This window comes from Miniopterus natalensis, chromosome 3, assembly GCF_054644295.1.
Source record: "Miniopterus natalensis isolate mMinNat1 chromosome 3, mMinNat1.hap1, whole genome shotgun sequence".
Lineage (NCBI taxonomy): Eukaryota > Metazoa > Chordata > Mammalia > Chiroptera > Miniopteridae > Miniopterus > Miniopterus natalensis.
The window spans coordinates 60,232,216-60,249,628 of NC_142083.1; the positions used below are offsets into that span (position 1 = coordinate 60,232,216).

General features: G+C 35.6%; 1 protein-coding gene across 1 annotated transcript in view; it reads right to left on the reverse strand.

Annotated features, from left to right (window-relative positions):
• Nucleotides 1-4,683, reverse strand: part of TMEM232 (transmembrane protein 232) — a 130,085-nt gene extending 125,402 nt beyond the window's left edge. Inside the window, 1 exon segment of the mRNA XM_087815086.1 lies at nucleotides 4,559-4,683. Coding sequence (XP_087671212.1) covers nucleotides 4,559-4,683 — 125 coding nt within the window.
• Nucleotides 4,684-17,413: the final 12,730 nt, after the last annotated feature.

Genomic DNA, 17,413 nt, shown 5'->3' on the forward strand with positions numbered 1-17,413 from the left:
ATAAAGACTTAGAATCTTAATTCTCTTCTCATATTCTGCCCTCTAGAGACTTGAGCCAAGACAATGATATAAACCCAAGAATAAGAGGACAGTGGTTTTTAAAATTTTGCAAGACCCTACATACCTTGTACAGAGAATCTTGTCAGTAGCTGCTGATATCTTATTTGGGGTAATATATCCTAAAGGGAGCCACAGTGCAATATGTTGAATGCATTCATGGTTTTTATGGCCATCAAGCTTCTAAGTAACCATGTTTTTGGCTAAATTATTTGTTAGCCAACCCAAATGCTACAAGTATAGGTGTCTCAAACTAAAATTAACAGATCTAAATGCAAGGTCTTAACCATTAGGGTTTCACTTAAAGGCTTATAATAATTCAGAAAAACAAATACTATTGTTCAAATAAACAAAAGGCCAGCATATAAATGAGTCTTAAAAAGTTTCTTCTTGCTGCTGACAGCAGACATTTAAAATTCACATACAGAGCTATATAATATTATAAATGTATACATATAAAAATCGATATTATAAAGATATATATACTATAGATATATAATATTTTTAAAATATTTAGAGCATGCATTTGTTGAGCATATTTTACTAAATATAAAAGTGTCAAAAACATTAATAAAAAGGAAACATTCCAGTCTTATTAACATTTCAGGAAGCTTTGAAGACTACAGCTTCCCAGACATAAAAAATACACAAGCAGCTTCTGTGAAAAAGATGTAAAATAATCTTAATAGCTTGACTAAATCTTCCTAATGTAAAACTTAGATTCTCTTTAATTTTTTCCAGTCCCCTAAAATAAGTATGTATAGTTGATGTAAGTCTTCAAAATCTTTTGATCTTTTCCATCTCTAGATGATGTAGAAAAAGCAAAGCAGACTATACACAATAAAAAAATCTTAGTTATAAAAATATAGTGACAAAATAGTGTGATCTGAACCAGTAATCCTGTGTGTAAGATTGTGTGACTCTCGCTTTGATCCAGAACTGTGTGGACTTCAGTACCTCATTTAAAGGATTTACATGGATTCTTTCATGTGTCTCTAACAGAGCATACTCTGAGTCTCCAAAAACTCACAATTCTAAGGAAGAAAAAATGAAGCAGATATGATAATTCATGCAAGGCCTAAGAAGAAAAACAAAGGTGATGATCCTTCATGCAAGTTAGGTCTGCTTCATCTCAAATACTAGCTGATTCCAGGGACAGAATCTGATTTTTCTTGATACAAGGGGCCATGGAGAGACCAGGTATGTTTTCCAAGTGACTGTACACTAAAGAAAAGGCCAGGATTTTCAAAGTGTGGGAAACTTACTGGAGACTCCCTCCACATTGTCTGTCATCCCAGTTCTTTCTCCCTAACCCCAGGGGGCTGTAGAGAAGGTAGCCTTGGTGCTCAGCAGAGAAGAAACAAGAAGGAAAGAGTGTGGGGGGGAGGAAAAAAGGTGTCTGAGATCAGTCTCAACGCAGATATATACCCCAGGCAAATGTAGATAGACGGCCAGGAACACTCAGGCAGTGAAGTCAGTTTCAGTTGTTCCAAACTAGTAGCATCTACAGGTGCCCGGCAGACAGTAAATACAGGATTCTCTGGAGAATGGCACGAACACTCCCCCTCCCCCAAGGACAAGTGGGAAATGGTAAGATACAACATAAATGAGAACAAAAATTACAAACTTACCAAGACTATTGAAATTAATCAAACCATTGAAATAATCAAACACAAATTATGAAACTACCATACCTATTCCACAATATGCTTAAAAGTATCTGCAGGCAACCAGGAACCATAAGCCCAAATAGAAGATTTGAAGAAAAATAAATGAATTACTGAAAATGTAAGATATAATTATTAAAACTCAATGGATAAATTTGGTAATAAGGGAGGAAATTAGTCATGTAGAAAACAGATCACATGTTTATATATGTGTGCATGTGAGTATATGCATAAAATGTATAATACCAAAAATACCAAATACATAAAAATAAATCTAACAAAAGGTAGTCCCCCTATAAAAAATTTAAATTTTATTAAGAAAAATTTACAAATAACTATATAAATGGAGAGATATTCCTTGTTAATGGATTGGAATCCTTACTATGCTAAAAATGCCAATTCCCAAATTGATCTATAGATTCAGAAAAATCCAATAAACAATTTCAAGTGCTTGGGGGGGAATGAGAAACTGATTCTAAAAATAATATGTAGCATATCACTGAAGAAGAACAAATTTGGAAAATCAGTCATGTTAACTATTCAGTGTTATTACTAAATGACAGTAAGTAAGGCAGTATAGTATTAATATAGAAAGAGACAAATAGATCAGTGAAACAGAATAGAGAGCCCAGAAACATACCCATTATATGCAAATACTTGATTTATGCAATAATTGTACTAGAGAAATAGTGGAGAGGGGTGTTCTTTTTACACATGGTGTCGATCAATTGGGTATGTATAGAAAAGAAGGGAAATTAGACCTGTACCTAACACCATTATCAAAAATCATTTCCATGTGTACTACATGAAAGAGAAAACATTAAGTTTTTTAGAAAACAATGTATAAGAATATCTACATGATCTTGTGGTAGAGATAGATTTCTTAAACAAAATACAAAAATGACTAATCATAAAAGACTTAGGATTAATAAGTTCTGTTCACTAAATGACATATATTCTATGATCCAAAACCTTCATTCCTAAGGATATGTGCTAGGATGCTTGTGCAACAGTGTTCATAGGAACACTGTTTATAATTAACCATAAACAGGCAATAATTCAAATGACCAGCAAGAGAAGACTGCATAAATGATTTGCCTTATGTTAATAAAATGGACCAATAGAACAAATGACTCTGCAATGAAAATTATATACTTATACTCAACATCGTGAATAAATCTTAAAAACGTAATGAACTATATTAATTTTCAAGACTTCTGTATGATGAAAGGCACCACAAACACAAAGTTATAAGACGAGCCAGACAGAAAGCATTCATAATAAACAGTCAAGAATATCAAGCATCAACTTAAAAAAGACAACACAAAAGTAAATTGGTCAAACATATGAACAGATAATCCATAGACATAATTCTAATGCTCAGTCTCATTAGTTATCAGGTATTTCAAAAAATTAGTTATCAGGCAAGTACTACTTTTGACCTACTATAACAGCAAATATTAAGAAGTCTGACAATACCAGGTTGGTGAAGATGGTAGAAGTGAAACTCTCACATACTTGTAAGAAAATATAAATTGATTCAGATACTCTGTAGAGCAATAGCATCAAGTTAAAATTTAAAAGCAAGGCATAAAAATTCACTTTAAAGAAATATACAGGTACACAAGGAGATATATACATTAACTTTCACTATAGCGTTAATTTTATGGCAAAATTTGGAAAATAAGATAAATAAAATAAGAATTACTTATTACATTAAAACATTATGCAGCAGCTAAAGTGAATGAAAAATACGTAATTATCAATATGGACTGAATTCAAAACATAACATTAATTTTTCTAAAATCAAGTCACAGATAAATGTGTTATAATATATCTGTGTATGTAATTTATGTAAAGGTATATTATATTTAAATCCATATTGAAATTACAATTTTATATTCACGTGTGTTAAAGCAGAAAAATGAACTGAAATTACATATGCCACAGTTGTTATATTGGGAGGGCATATGGTCAAAGAGCTTCAAGGTGGTGTTGACCTATTCTTCACCAAAGAAAATTATTTGAAACACGCAATATGTCAACATGTAAGTTTTATTATATATTCTATTATTCTCTTTTTAAGTGTTTAGATAATTCTTAAAATCACACACTATTTTTAAATTATCAACAAACTTTGATCTAGTAACTTTTAGGAAATTTACCCTAAGCCAATAATTTGATGCAGAAAAACATTCTATTGTGGCTTAATTTGAAATAGCAAAGGATTTAGCAATGACTAAAATGCTGCGCAATATAGTGGTTATTAAGTGCTTTCTCAGGCATTTCATGGGTTATCATGGGAACTTAAAATACATATATAATTATAGAAAAAATGCTTATTTTAAACAAACACGTAGAATTCAAAATTTTATAAATGATTATTAATAATGAAGGTATTTATGCCCTGGCCAGTGTGGCTCAGTGGTTACGGTATCAGCCCACACGCCGAAGTGTCTCAGATTTTATTTCTGGTCAAAGGCACATACCTGGTTGCAGGTTCGATCCCCAGCCTCAGTTGGGGTGCAGGTGGGAGGCAACCAATTATTGTCTCTCTCTCACATTGATGTCTCTCTCTCTCTTTCTCTCCCTCCCTCCCTCCCTCCCTCCCTCCCTTCCTTCCTTCTCTCTAAAAATCAATGGAAAAAATATACTTGGGTGAGGGTTAACAACAACAACAAAACCACCAAAAACAATGCAGGTATTTATTTAAAAGTAGTAAATTTAAAATTTTTTATCCCTAGTTATATTTATTGCTCACAATTATCTGTACTTTATAAATTCCACAATACATATGGATACACTAATAATACTTTAAAACATTTTAAACTTACTTTGATTTACTACTCCTTCTTTTCTTTAAATTTTGCAAATTAAACCTCAAGATTTTTTCATAATAAGAGGGAGCGATTACTCCAAATGCATTAATCACGGGTGATTTCTTAACAGGCATATTCATGGATCATAAACCTAAAGAGAAATATTACATTGTATATTAGAATACAAATGTACTCCCAGTACCAAATAGTATATTTCATGCAAATTTATTATTTATGGATAAAAGGGTAGCAAGAAGAAAAATCAGTCTTAAGTATGAAGTTATATTAAGGGAGTATTTAAATTTTAACTGACAGACCTAGGAGTCAAACCCAACTTTGAATCAAAAACCCATCTTCCATCTATTGTTGCTACTATAAAATTAACCTTTCATGTAATATTTAGTCTTTATTGTACTTTACCAACTTATTTAACTTCTCTGTGCCTCAATTTCCTCTCCTGTACAAAGGGAAGAGTACCTTCATAGAGTTGCTGTAAGAAATTAATAGGTTAATATATGTAGATTGCTTAGAATAAAGCTTGATTTACAGGAAGTTTTACATAAGCCCTTGTGATCATTTTTAGATTACTATGCTTTCTGTTTGTCAAGGTTACTTATAAATTTCTTTTTATGTCTCCAGTCTTTTTGCCATTTAGGTTGTGCTTTCTCTGCTTGCCCTCACATCCAGATTTATTTTGCTGTTGAAGCATGTCTGAGCACATTTTATGGGAGTAAGACCAAAACTAGGGCACACTATTTGTGTTTAGTGGAATATTTAAACAACAAAATGAAGTAACAAAATGGGTAGTCAGAATTATATTGAATTATTTTGCCTTTCATTTTTTAAGATAGCTAATTTTTAACATTCATCATTGTATCAGTCAAGATTCTGGCAGGAAACAGACAACACACTTAAGTGGGGTAACTGAATAAAGAGACTTTTCCAATGACGTGGGCAGTTATTTAAATAAAAAAAGAAAAGACAACCGAGATGGTGTTGTTCTCAGGGGCTGGCAAGAAGGGGGTAAACCATTACCACTCTCAGGATTCCACCCCAATCGTCTGCTGGTGCTTTCCACTGGTGTCCCACAAGAACTGTTAAAACACGCAACACCTGACTATTTAGTCAGAGGCACTGACCTCTTTTCCCTTAAATTGTCAAATAAAAAAATGACAACAGCCAACACAATAGTAGTCTGGTGGGAATGAATCAAAATTATACTTCTTTTTTTTTTTTTGAGGTAGGAAAAAATATATATATTTTGGTGAGCTGCATAATTTTAGTAATTAGTTTATGTGTGCCATGAGATGAAAAAGATTGAAAATCTCTAAGCTAAACCAAACTAGAAGCCAGAAGGTGCAGGGCAGAGTGCAGATGAATAGAAAGTAGATCTGGAAAGGTAATGGGAAGATATCCAGCAAAAAATAGATTATAAGCTCAAAACATCATTATCTATTGCTATTGGTTACAGCAAGTTCTGCTTCTAATAGTCTATATCCATTAGAATGTAAAGCAAATGTATTTTCAAGTCAGTAGCTATATTGAGCTATATATAGGTATGTCATTCAGAGTGGACCTAACTTTAATATAAAATACAAGTTATTCCCAACAGGATTAATATATTCAGGAGTTATTTTTTTCACATCTGCTGGTAACAGGGGTAGATATTTGGACCATCTGCTTAAAATGCAAGTTCTACAACACCCTGCTGATGAGACTTTCCCAGATGGGATGAGTAAAATGTCAAATTGCTGTGAAAGTTTCTTCATGCTTACTCTTGATTTATGGCTTATTTGGAGAGTACCTATCTTGAGAGTAACAGTGCTTAGCCAACACTAGTTTGTGAAACACTATTTGAATAGTATTTTCATATACAAGAGAGACAACATGACTCCTTAATGTATTTCATTGGATAGAATTGTGTTTTTAACTAAGAATAAAAGAAACGGTAACCAAATAATCTTGTTTCCAAAAAGAAAATATGAATGTCTTCAGAAATATTTCCCAAAGAGGTATTGAATTAAACTCTCAGTGAGATAAATAAAGAGAATAAGATTTTAAATAACTCCCTCTCCCCACCAAAAATAGTCAAAATAGAGAATCTAAAAAGTTAACAGTTTCCACAACATTTTTAATCTTTTTTAAAATAATATGTTTTTATTGATTTCAGAAAGAGGGAGAGAGAGAAACATCAATGATGAGAGAGTCACTGATCTGCTAACTCCTGCATGCCCCCTGCTGAGGATCGAGCCCACAATCCATGACTGGGAATTGAACAGAGATCCCCTGTATCATAGGTCAATGTTCAACCACTGAGTCACACCAGCCAGGCCATTTTTAATCTTTTTATAAGACTATTCTTCATTAAATTCCAGTAGAGTCCAAAACATGAAACTATCAACAAAGAATTATTATTGTTTTTGTTGTTATATGTACAGTAGGATCCAGTCAACCTTCACAGTACTATTATTATCAGTAATAGTATTACATGTGCAGTAGAGCCAGTCAAGCCTTCAAATGACTAGAGCTTCAGCTGAAATCACAAGAGAGACCCTAAATGAGAACTGCTCCACCTAAACTGGGTACAATCAACTCCAGTACCATGAAAGTTGATAAAAAATTATTTAACTTACTAAGTTTTAGAGTGGTTGTTGTCAGCAATGGATACCCAGCACACACATTGAGTTGTACAATGAACATCTATTCATTTCACTATATGCAAATTTTGCCTCAATAAAAATAAGATTATAAAAGTATATTGTATTAGAATTAGGTTTAGTGAGATAGAGCAGAAGTAAAAATGACAATTGCTTAGCAACATAGAAGTGTATTTCTTTCTAATGTTAAAAAAAATTCTAAGTTCAAACCTAGACAATTTAGGGTCTGTTTGGCAGTTTCACAGTCATAAGGAACCAAGGCTCCATCTAAATCTTCCTTTCATGGTCATTGTCAGGCCTCACCTTGCTTCAGGTTGTTCATTGGTTCATGTAGCATCAAATTATTGGGGAGGCACTACTGTCACTCTGTGCTATTGATTTCCATCTTCAAAGGAGCTCTGTGAATTGAGTCTCCTTTTCATCTCTTCAGCCATTCTCCCAAGCCAGGATGCCATTATCTTTGTCCTAGATTAATACAATGACTTCTTATCTTCCAGTGTCCCATCTGGCTTCCTCTAGTCTCATCTTTTACATGACTGCTAGAGAAACTTTTCCAAACTTAAATCTCCTTATCATTTCATTTCACTCTTCCCCAGACCCCAGACCCTTGCTTAAGACCCTCAAATATATTCCTACTGCCAACAATAAAATCCAGACTCAGAGTAGGAACTAATCAGTTGCTGGAGCATAAAGTTTGAGTATATGGCTTATATTTTATGTATTGTGTTTTTAAAAAATAGCTAATTATTTTATTTGAAATTAAAAATTTATATGTGTGTGTGTGTGTGTGTGTGTATTCAGTTATAAGTTTTAATTGCAAACTTTTCAGGCAAAATATGTTGGGAACTGGATTATCTCATCTATTTGGAGTCTTACACTAGTATTATTAAAAAAACACCTATTGGACTATTTTACCAGATGGCATGGGGAGAAAAGTGAGGAAATATAAAACCATGTCCTTTTTGGAAATAACTAAAAGATTAGAAATGTTTAGTTTGTAAAAGAGAAGTATGGGTGATGGGGTATCATTAATGTATCTTAAGGATGAAGGCTTTACATATATTTTTAAGAACTCCTGTCCCTTTTGGTCTTGACTTCTCTATTCAGAAAATACATGAATATATATGTATATATACAGCCTTTCTTCTTTTCTTGCCTGAATTTCTCCAAGGCAGAAAGCTGAAACTGCTTGAAGTCACTGGCTCCTCTTCTTAAGAAAATAAAAACAAAAAGACTAAGCTCACTGGAAAGATGAGGCTGGGCCCGGCTGGGCATGGCTCAGCGGTTGAGCGTCGACCTAGGATCCAGGCGATCGGGGTTCGATTCCCAGTCAGGGCACATGCCCGGCTTGCAGGCTTGATCAATGACTCTCTCATCATTGATGTTTCTATCTCTCTCTCTCCCTCTCTTGTCTTCTCTCTGAAATCAATAAAGATATGTTTTTTAAAAAAGAAAAAGAAAAGATGAGGCTGGGTCCCTGTAGGGAAAAAAAAGTTTCCTGGATTATAGAGACAGAGATGTTTCCTGAGGCTGGAAGGTAACAGAGGTTACTCAGAGCCATCTCCTCTGTTGCAACAGTATCTCCTGGATGTGACAGTACCAAAGAGAAAGTGTCTGGGCACTACATCTTGAGAAATTGGACCCCATACCATAGTAGACCCCATAACATAGACCTTGTCCAGGCCTAGTTACAGCCTGAAGAGGTATGTCAAAATAGAGGGGACCACATAGATGGGACAATTGACCCAATGCCCCGTAGCGCCCCTCCAATGCCTTGTTGATGCATACGCACTGAGGGCTTTGGAAGACCACAGGCAAGGGCAGCCTAACAGAAACTAGGCCTGACTATCCAACTCAGTCAAGCCCAGCGGAGGCTGGGAGTGTACACAGCCAATGTAAAGAAAGTACGGAAATGTTCCTTGCATACAAGTAAGTCTATCAACTGAGATTCATAAGTACTGCATGCATTTTAACTTTGTAGTAGTAAATAAAATAACTGTCATTTTCTCAGAAATAATGAGTATAAATATAATCCATAATTAATATGAAATAGCAGTATTCAAAATACTGAAAACAGACGTGTTTAAAGTATTTCCAGATGGTTTAGAAAGCCTTGGACAATGAGGAAAATGAACTAAAAGTACCATTAAAGTTTAAATGGAAACTATTTCCATTCATCTCTCATCAATCACTTACTTATACAGGAAAATTGCAATGAGCTAATACTTCAATGATAGTCCTGTTCTGACTTAAATCTCCTTTTCTCACTGTGGAAGGATTTCAAACTAAAACGGTACTGGAAAGTATGGAAAGGAGAAAATCTCATGCATGTGTCCTCAGTAAAATGAAACTTAAGAACTGAGAGACTGATTCCCCATAAATGCTCGATTTACAGAAAACCAGAACTTATCTCCTGACTAATGAACATCTAAGAATCTCTCACCATCCTCAAGCCAATGAACTTACTGCTTTGACTTGACTACCTACTCTTTGCCAAGAGATGCAGCTCCCCCAAACCTTCAACAGACTTGCCTGTAACTTGCTACAGTTTGGTTTCCAAAGTTGCCATTCATCTGCCATTCCCAAATAAACTCATTTCCTCATCATTTGAACTTGCCTCAGTTGACCTCTTTATTTAGGTTGACACCATATAGGAAGTCATTTGGCTTTGATGCAAACTACTAATTTGATGAATGGTTTGTGAAGGAATTGCAAAAGTGGATGTAATTGTTCATGGATTCTTTTATTGGGCTTATGACTTGTGTCAGTACTTTTTATTTATTTACAATACTCAACATACAATATGAAATAAAGAAAACTACACACACACACTTCCATATAAACTAGAAGTAAAATAATGTTTCTGGCCATTTTATATTTGGCACTACCAAACGTTATTCATTTTAAGGGGTTGTCATTTAGGAAATTCACATTGGTTGTTTTCACAAAAGTAGAAGAGCTAATTATGTTTGAGTTTCCTGTGTTTGAGAGATGTACAGATCATTAAAACACTGTCCTTTCCCTTAAGAAATTATATTCTAGAGAAAAAGGACTGGCCTATAAACCAACAGTACTACATTTCAAAATGCTGAATTCCATGACAAGGCTCCAGGTGATTTTAGGAGGAAAAAATTGACCAGGAGAAATATTCGATCCATGTGACAGTCTATAAAAGTATGATAAGATCTAAAGAATAGTCTATTTAAATTTTAAAATGAATAAGATAGCCTTTATATCTCAACAGAATTCTTTGTCTGTTTTAGCCTTGAATTCAAAGAATGAAAATATCTAATGAGCAGGGTACTTAAAATTTGAAAGAATTTAATGAAATTCTTTGTGCCCAAAATTATCCAATAATATGGTGGTCTTTAATTGTTCTTTTTTAAATCTAAAACAAGCATAAATCAAAGTCTTTAGGTCATTTCTGAAGCAGCAAAGGATCTTTTAGAACTGAACACTGAATGTGAGTGTGAATATTCAGATTGGCTGTGGAAATTTAAGAATGTTCATGGTATAAAATATCTGAATATCTGCATGAAAAAAAATTCTGCCAAAAATTACATTGATGAATTTTCTAAGGTGATACCTGATGAAAACCTCAGTCCTGAACCTGGTGAAACAGCTCTGTACTGGTGCAATATCCTGGAAGATCATTAACCATGGCTGAGAAAAGGCAGCCCTAGGTTTTAGGGACACTAAGCACCAGTTGGCTGCTCTTAGAGTACTAAAGCCATAGGATAAACTTGGCAGTAATTGGAAAAATCCAATGTTCACAGTGTATGAACCATATACACAGTTTGTCTACGCATGACTAACAGGGCTGAATAGCCAGAGAAGTGGCTTAATGACCTACTAGCTGAATGGCCATTTCAGACCAAGTACATGAAGTTATTACAGGCAACGGTACTAAAAGAAAACTGTAAAATTTATTCTTCTCTAAGAACTGCTTTCTACATCGTCTTCTTGTAAAAAGTAATGTTTTCAGTGTTTGTTCTCCCACCCCCATGCACACAATACAACGTAACATCATTGGTAAACACATGTGGCTATGAAAGTTTATGTTCTATAAATAAAAGTATAAACTTGTCTTAACTGTGAGCTAGCTGTCACAGAGACCCAAGAATCCAAAATCTGAATGGGTTCAGACTTAATGATGCCATAACATTATGTACAACTTTGTGTGTGGGTATGTTTCCAAGTCCCTTGAGTATATACCTAGGAGAGGAATTGCTGAGTCATGCGGTAACTCTATGTTTAACCATTTCAGGAACTATCAGATTGTTTTCCAAAGTGGCTGCACTATTTTACTTTCTCACCAGCAGCCTATAAAGGCTCCAATTTCTCCACATCCTCACTAGCACTTATCTTTTGATTACAGATATCCAAACAGGTATGAAGTGGTTTTGATTGGGATTTCTCTAATAGCTAATGACATTAATCATCTTTCCATATGCTTATTAGACATTCGTATATCTCTTTTGAAGAAATGTGTATTCAGATACTTTGCCCATTTTTTAAGTGTTGTCTTTTTATTATTGAGTTGCAATGTGTTAAAAAGGAAATAGCAGGCTCCAAATGGAGTCACTTTTGCTAAATCCCATGATACCAAATCTAGATTTAATACCTGACCTACCTGGTATTTCAGACTCTCCCAGAAATATAATCTTAATCAACCAATCTGAATTTTATACTCAATATCAATAAGTTAATATGCCACGTGAGCCCTGTCCATCCTCACTCCCTCACAGACACAGGAGGCAATCCATACGATAAAAACCCTGTATGTTCCTTCCCCACCCAAAGACGTCCTGATTGAAAAATCCTTTCTTTTCTTTTGTTAATAGCTCCCTTCCCTCACCCTTCTTCCTTGGAGCTCCTTTCTGGATGCTAGACTGGATAAATCACTTAATAAAACCAATTAGACCTTCAAATTTACTCGATTGGCTATTGTTCTTTAACAAATGGTTTTTTTATGTTCTAGATACAAATCCCTTTTCAGATGCACTATTTGCAGTAATTGGAAGAATCCAATCTATGAGTTGTCTTTTCACTTTCTTGTGATATGCTTTGGAGAGCTATGTTTATAATTTTGATGAAGTCCATTGGGCCTATTATTTCTTTGGTTGTATGTGCTTTTTGTTACCATATCTAAGAAACACACAGCCTAAATCCATGTCAGAAAGATTTATGCCTGTTTTCTTCTAAGAGTTTTGTAGTTTTAGCTCTTACATCTAAGTTTCTGATCCATTTGAGTTAATATTTGTATATGGTATGATATACAGTTCCAACTTCATTCTTTTGCATATGGATATCCAATCGTTCCAGGACCATATTTTGGAAAATTTTTCCTTTGTTGAATTATTTTAGAACTCTTATCAAAAAGCAACTTACCACAAATGTGAGGGTTTATTTCTAGGTTCTCAATTTATTTCATTGATCTATATGTCTGTTTCATACCAGTATCACACTGTCTTGATTACTGCTGCTCAGTAGTAATTTTTGAAATTAAGAAATGTGAGTTTTCCAACTTTATATTTCTTTTTCAAGATTGTTTTTTCTATTCCAGGTCCATGGTAGAATTGCCATGTGAATTTTAAAACCAGCTTATCAATTTCTGCAAAGAGATCAGCTAGAATTTCAATAGGGATTGTATTGCATCTGTAGATCAATTTGGGGAGCATTGCAATCTTTATAATGTTAGGTATTTTTATCCATGAGCATAGGATGTTTTTCCATTTATTTTGCCTTCTTTAATCTCTTTCAACAATGTTTTTAAATTTCAAAGTATGTTTTACACTGCTTTTGTTAAATTTATTTGTATTTTATTATTTTTTGATGCTATAATAAGTGGACTTTTTCATTTATGTCCTTTTCAATTTGTTAATTGCTGCTGCAAACTAAATTTTTATATTGATCTTACATTCTGCAACCTTGTTAAACTTTTTTATTAGATCTGCTAGTTCATGAGTGGATTCCTTAGTATTTTCTATATGCAACACCATGTCATCTGCAAATATAGTTTTACATTATAAAGGAACCAATCCATTTGGTTTTATGGAAATATTAGGAAAAATAAAGAGTACATACAGTATTTCGTTTAGGACAGAAATTCCCAAAATGTATTTTGTGGACTACAGATTCCTGGGATGCATTACCTCCTAAGAACTGTTGTGAAATAAGTTTAGGAAACCCTGCACTAAACAAAATGAAAGATTTGCATATTATAAGACATCTCAGAGTTGTTAACATGCTCCTGTGCACTGCAAATACAGTTGTTCCTAAATTTGACCAGAGAAATCTTTAGAACACTATCTGCTAGAATCACATGCACAAAACATCTTGGGAAATTCTAATTGATAGCACTACATGGAGTACTTATTAAACACTTGTTGTGACCAGGCCCTTTACTAGGAGTCTGGGTGAACAATAAACTTCAAGAGAGGAACACTTACCAAATTAATCATGATAATGAATGATTCTGATTAGGAATAAGATGTTCATAAGAATATAGCGCTGCTTGTCCCCGATCACAAGCATTAATGCCAAATAGTTTTTACTGAAGTAAAAATCTAGTACTCACCTGAACCTAAAAATTTATGTGGGGCATCAAAACAAAGAACACTGATACACTGAAGAGTTATTTTTCAGCTGATGAAATGGCTCCAGCAGTTCTCTGGGTGCTTGGCTGTTCATTTGCCACCTGGCGTAGACCCAGAAATAAAAAATTAAAAAAAAATAAAAAAAGATTTTAACATTAATCCCTAGTGTATTTTTTAAAGCTCCAGTTAAAACAAGGTTAGAAAAGTATACTTTAAAAAACGATTTCTGAGAACTAGGCAATGTTAAAATTATAGTGAGCCTGTGCATAGGTAACCTGCATTAGGGAATAGAAGATTTAGACTACAGCCTTAAAGAACACAGAATAATTTGACCAAAGACCACCAAAGAGACATAATTCATTCAGACGTATTGTTGAGATAAGGTAAATAAGGGAATCCTATCACCTTTCCTCCTCCTAAAAATTTTTCCTAGTCTATCATTTGTACCCTCTTGTTGATTGCCTTTAAAAAGTTCTTGCGTTTCACATCCTCAAGGCACCCCCCTCCTCCCCCGCCAAACACACACACACACACACACACACACACACACACACACACACTTCAAAATTTTGAGAGAGAGAACGTGAGAGGCAATTTCAGCAATTATAGAAAAAGGTCTTGAAAACTGTCCGGGGAGGTAGGCTGGCTCCTGAATTAAGGGTGGCGAGAGGTCAAGCGAGTCCCTGTCCAGAGGACGTTAAAAGAATTCCCCGATTGATAGAAATAAGAAAGTCCCCCCACCTCCTGTAGTGTCCTCTGCAAAACGGTTCCCCTATGAGACCACCCGGCGGCGGCCCCGCCCGCCCCCCTCAGCCCTGGGGGCCGCGTCCGGGGAGCCGCGGGGGCCGGGGCCGCGCCCGCCGGGGCGCCCGCGCTGGGCTCTTCCCGGGCAGAGCTGCGGCGCCCGGAGAAGGCAGGCTCTGCGCTCCCGTGTGGGTCCCGGTGGGTCTCCCGGTTCCCGGGAAGGGGGAGTGCGGCGATAACCTTAACTCTCAGGTCCTCGGAATGGACACCTAGTAGCCAGTCCCTCAGCCGCGCCCGGGGTCGCCGGGGCCGGCTGGTTGCTAAGGACGCTCTCGGAGCCGGTCTCGCGACCGCGCTGACCAATCAGGGCCTTAAAGCGCAATTCCTCCCTCCCCCGCCGTCACCGCGCTGGGGCTCAATTTCGAACCAATCGATGCGATTATGTGTGACAGACCTTTATTAGCTTTAAAATAGAACCATAAAACAGTAATGGTTCGGCTTTAATACGGTACATGTACGTTAGCTGTCCCGCCAGTAGCTGCAGCGAGAATTGGTGACCGGATTCAGTGTCCCCTCAGTGCCTGCTTTCTCCATAGCCTCGCCCCCAAGCCCCCCGCAAAATCTAAATTAAAGATAAAAATAAAAACAGCATGCTTATACAAAGGTGGCTATATCTTTTAACCAAGCTGCTGTTCAAAAGCTCCTTTTACGTAGAAACTCTGGGCCTGATGGTGGATAAACAGAGCACCCAGGGTGTTCCGTGTGTACTAACCACCAGGGGGGAATTTCAACTCAACAGAATGCCCATCTTTGAAGATAGTATCCAATAATATTTTCTAATTCAAATCCTTATAAAATTCCCTTGCCTACCAATTGATGAGCAACTTCAAATATTCCACAAATGTTGAGCAATTCTGATTAAATGTTAAGTTAATGTACAGGGATTGTCCTTGTGAAGTAAATTGCCTTAAAATATTAAGAACTTCAAAAGACAGTGTAACTGATGTAAACTTCAAGTACATCAATCCTGAATTATTTCTGTTCATAGCAAGCACCAGGTAAGTCTTGTGGGGGGGGGGGGGGTTTAAAGCACATTTTTATATGTAAAACACAAAGTATTAATCCAAACCCGTAGAATGTACAATACCAAGAGTGAACTCGAAACTGTGGACTTTGGGTGATTATGGTGTGTCAATGTAAGTTCATCAATTGTAACAAATGTACCACTCTGGTTGGGGATGTTGATAATGGGAAGGCTATGCATGTGGGGGGAAGGGAGCTTATAGGAAATCTCCATACCCCCTTTGTGTGTGTGTGTGAACTCAAAACTGTGCTAAAAAAAAATAAAACCTTAAAAATAAATTAATTCATTTTTTAAAGTAATACAGTTTTTTTTTAAAAAAACAGTAATTACAATAGCTAATCCCAGGCTTCTCTGAAACACATTTCTTCTAAAATATCATTAAGTTGAGGGTAATAACAAAAATAAAAAATAAAACTGGGTAAGACTATAAAAGAGAACAAAAATATAAATAATATTAAAAAGAATTAGAGAAAAAGCTTCATCCAAAATTAAGAAACATGAGACAATGAATCAAGGGTACTTATCATATTTCAAAAAAAGTGAATATGGAAAGAATATGATATGCATTTAAAAATAGCTTGGTGGGTTTTATTTAAAATTTACTTCAAGAGATCTAGGATGTTAAAAGTATAAAAAATACAAACTATTAAAAAGGTTACTCACAAAGGAATAAGAATCAGGTTAGCTAAAATATTCTTCTCCAAAATATAAAAATCAGTTGATTCCACAGATTATTTATAGAACAAAGTAGATACCCATGACTTCTATAGGGAAGACAACTATAGGACATGTTTATATAAGGAAGAATTCACAAATTCTCCCCCTACTCCTGAGATCAAACCAACCAAAGGGCAGGTCACTTAGACATTCGTCAAAATTAAGAACTCCAAAATGTAAAAGTTGTGACTGAAATGAACCGATATTGACCAGAAACCAGCTATACCTGATTTTCCCCTGGCCATAAAATGAAATTGATTAGTCTTTCCTTACATAGCTTTTAACTTTACTGTCACTCTTAGAAAGTTTTAAAATCTATTTGAAAAATATTTATTTTCTTTCTATATTCAATATTTTTAAAAAGAAAAAACCCAATCTATTATAGCTGTAATTTATTTGGAAATAAACTGTGAGGTGGGGCTTTACTGTTTCTCCCCTCAACTGGCTACCCAGGTGCCCTCCTTTTAATAATTCATCCTTTCTACACTGATATGGATGTAAAATTGTAAGATGCCATCCATTGCTTTTATAGTAAAAGCGCGCACTCTCGCACACACACACACACAGCCCTTTTCCTCCTTCTCCTTTTAATAAACAAGAGTTTTGGACCTGAGCCAAGCCCACCCTTGAGCCAATATTCCTAAGGAACAGTGAAATAATTTTATTGCCATCTCCTGTAACTAATTTGATTACCCAGTAATTTGCTGTTAGTACTCAAGTAATACTGGATACACTTCTTAAGGGAGAGATGACATACATTTGCCCAAGCCCTATCACAACCCAATTTAAGAATGTCAGTCCACTCAAGACGACTCTATCACTTTAAATAAAGGTTCCCTTTTAGAAGGTCGAGAGCAGTGCGTGGGGTTCTCTTCTGAAAGCCCTCGGAACGCTGGGCTGCGGGGAGGCAGGGACGCGGGAAGGCCCATGGTGGGCTCAGCCAGACCCAGGGAGGGGCGCTCTGCCAGAGGAGCCCTTGGAGCTGATGAAAACAGGTACAGGGGCATTTTCATTTTTCGATTCTTAAAGGTGTAAATACCCCGAGTGACTTAGATGCACCAGAAAATAC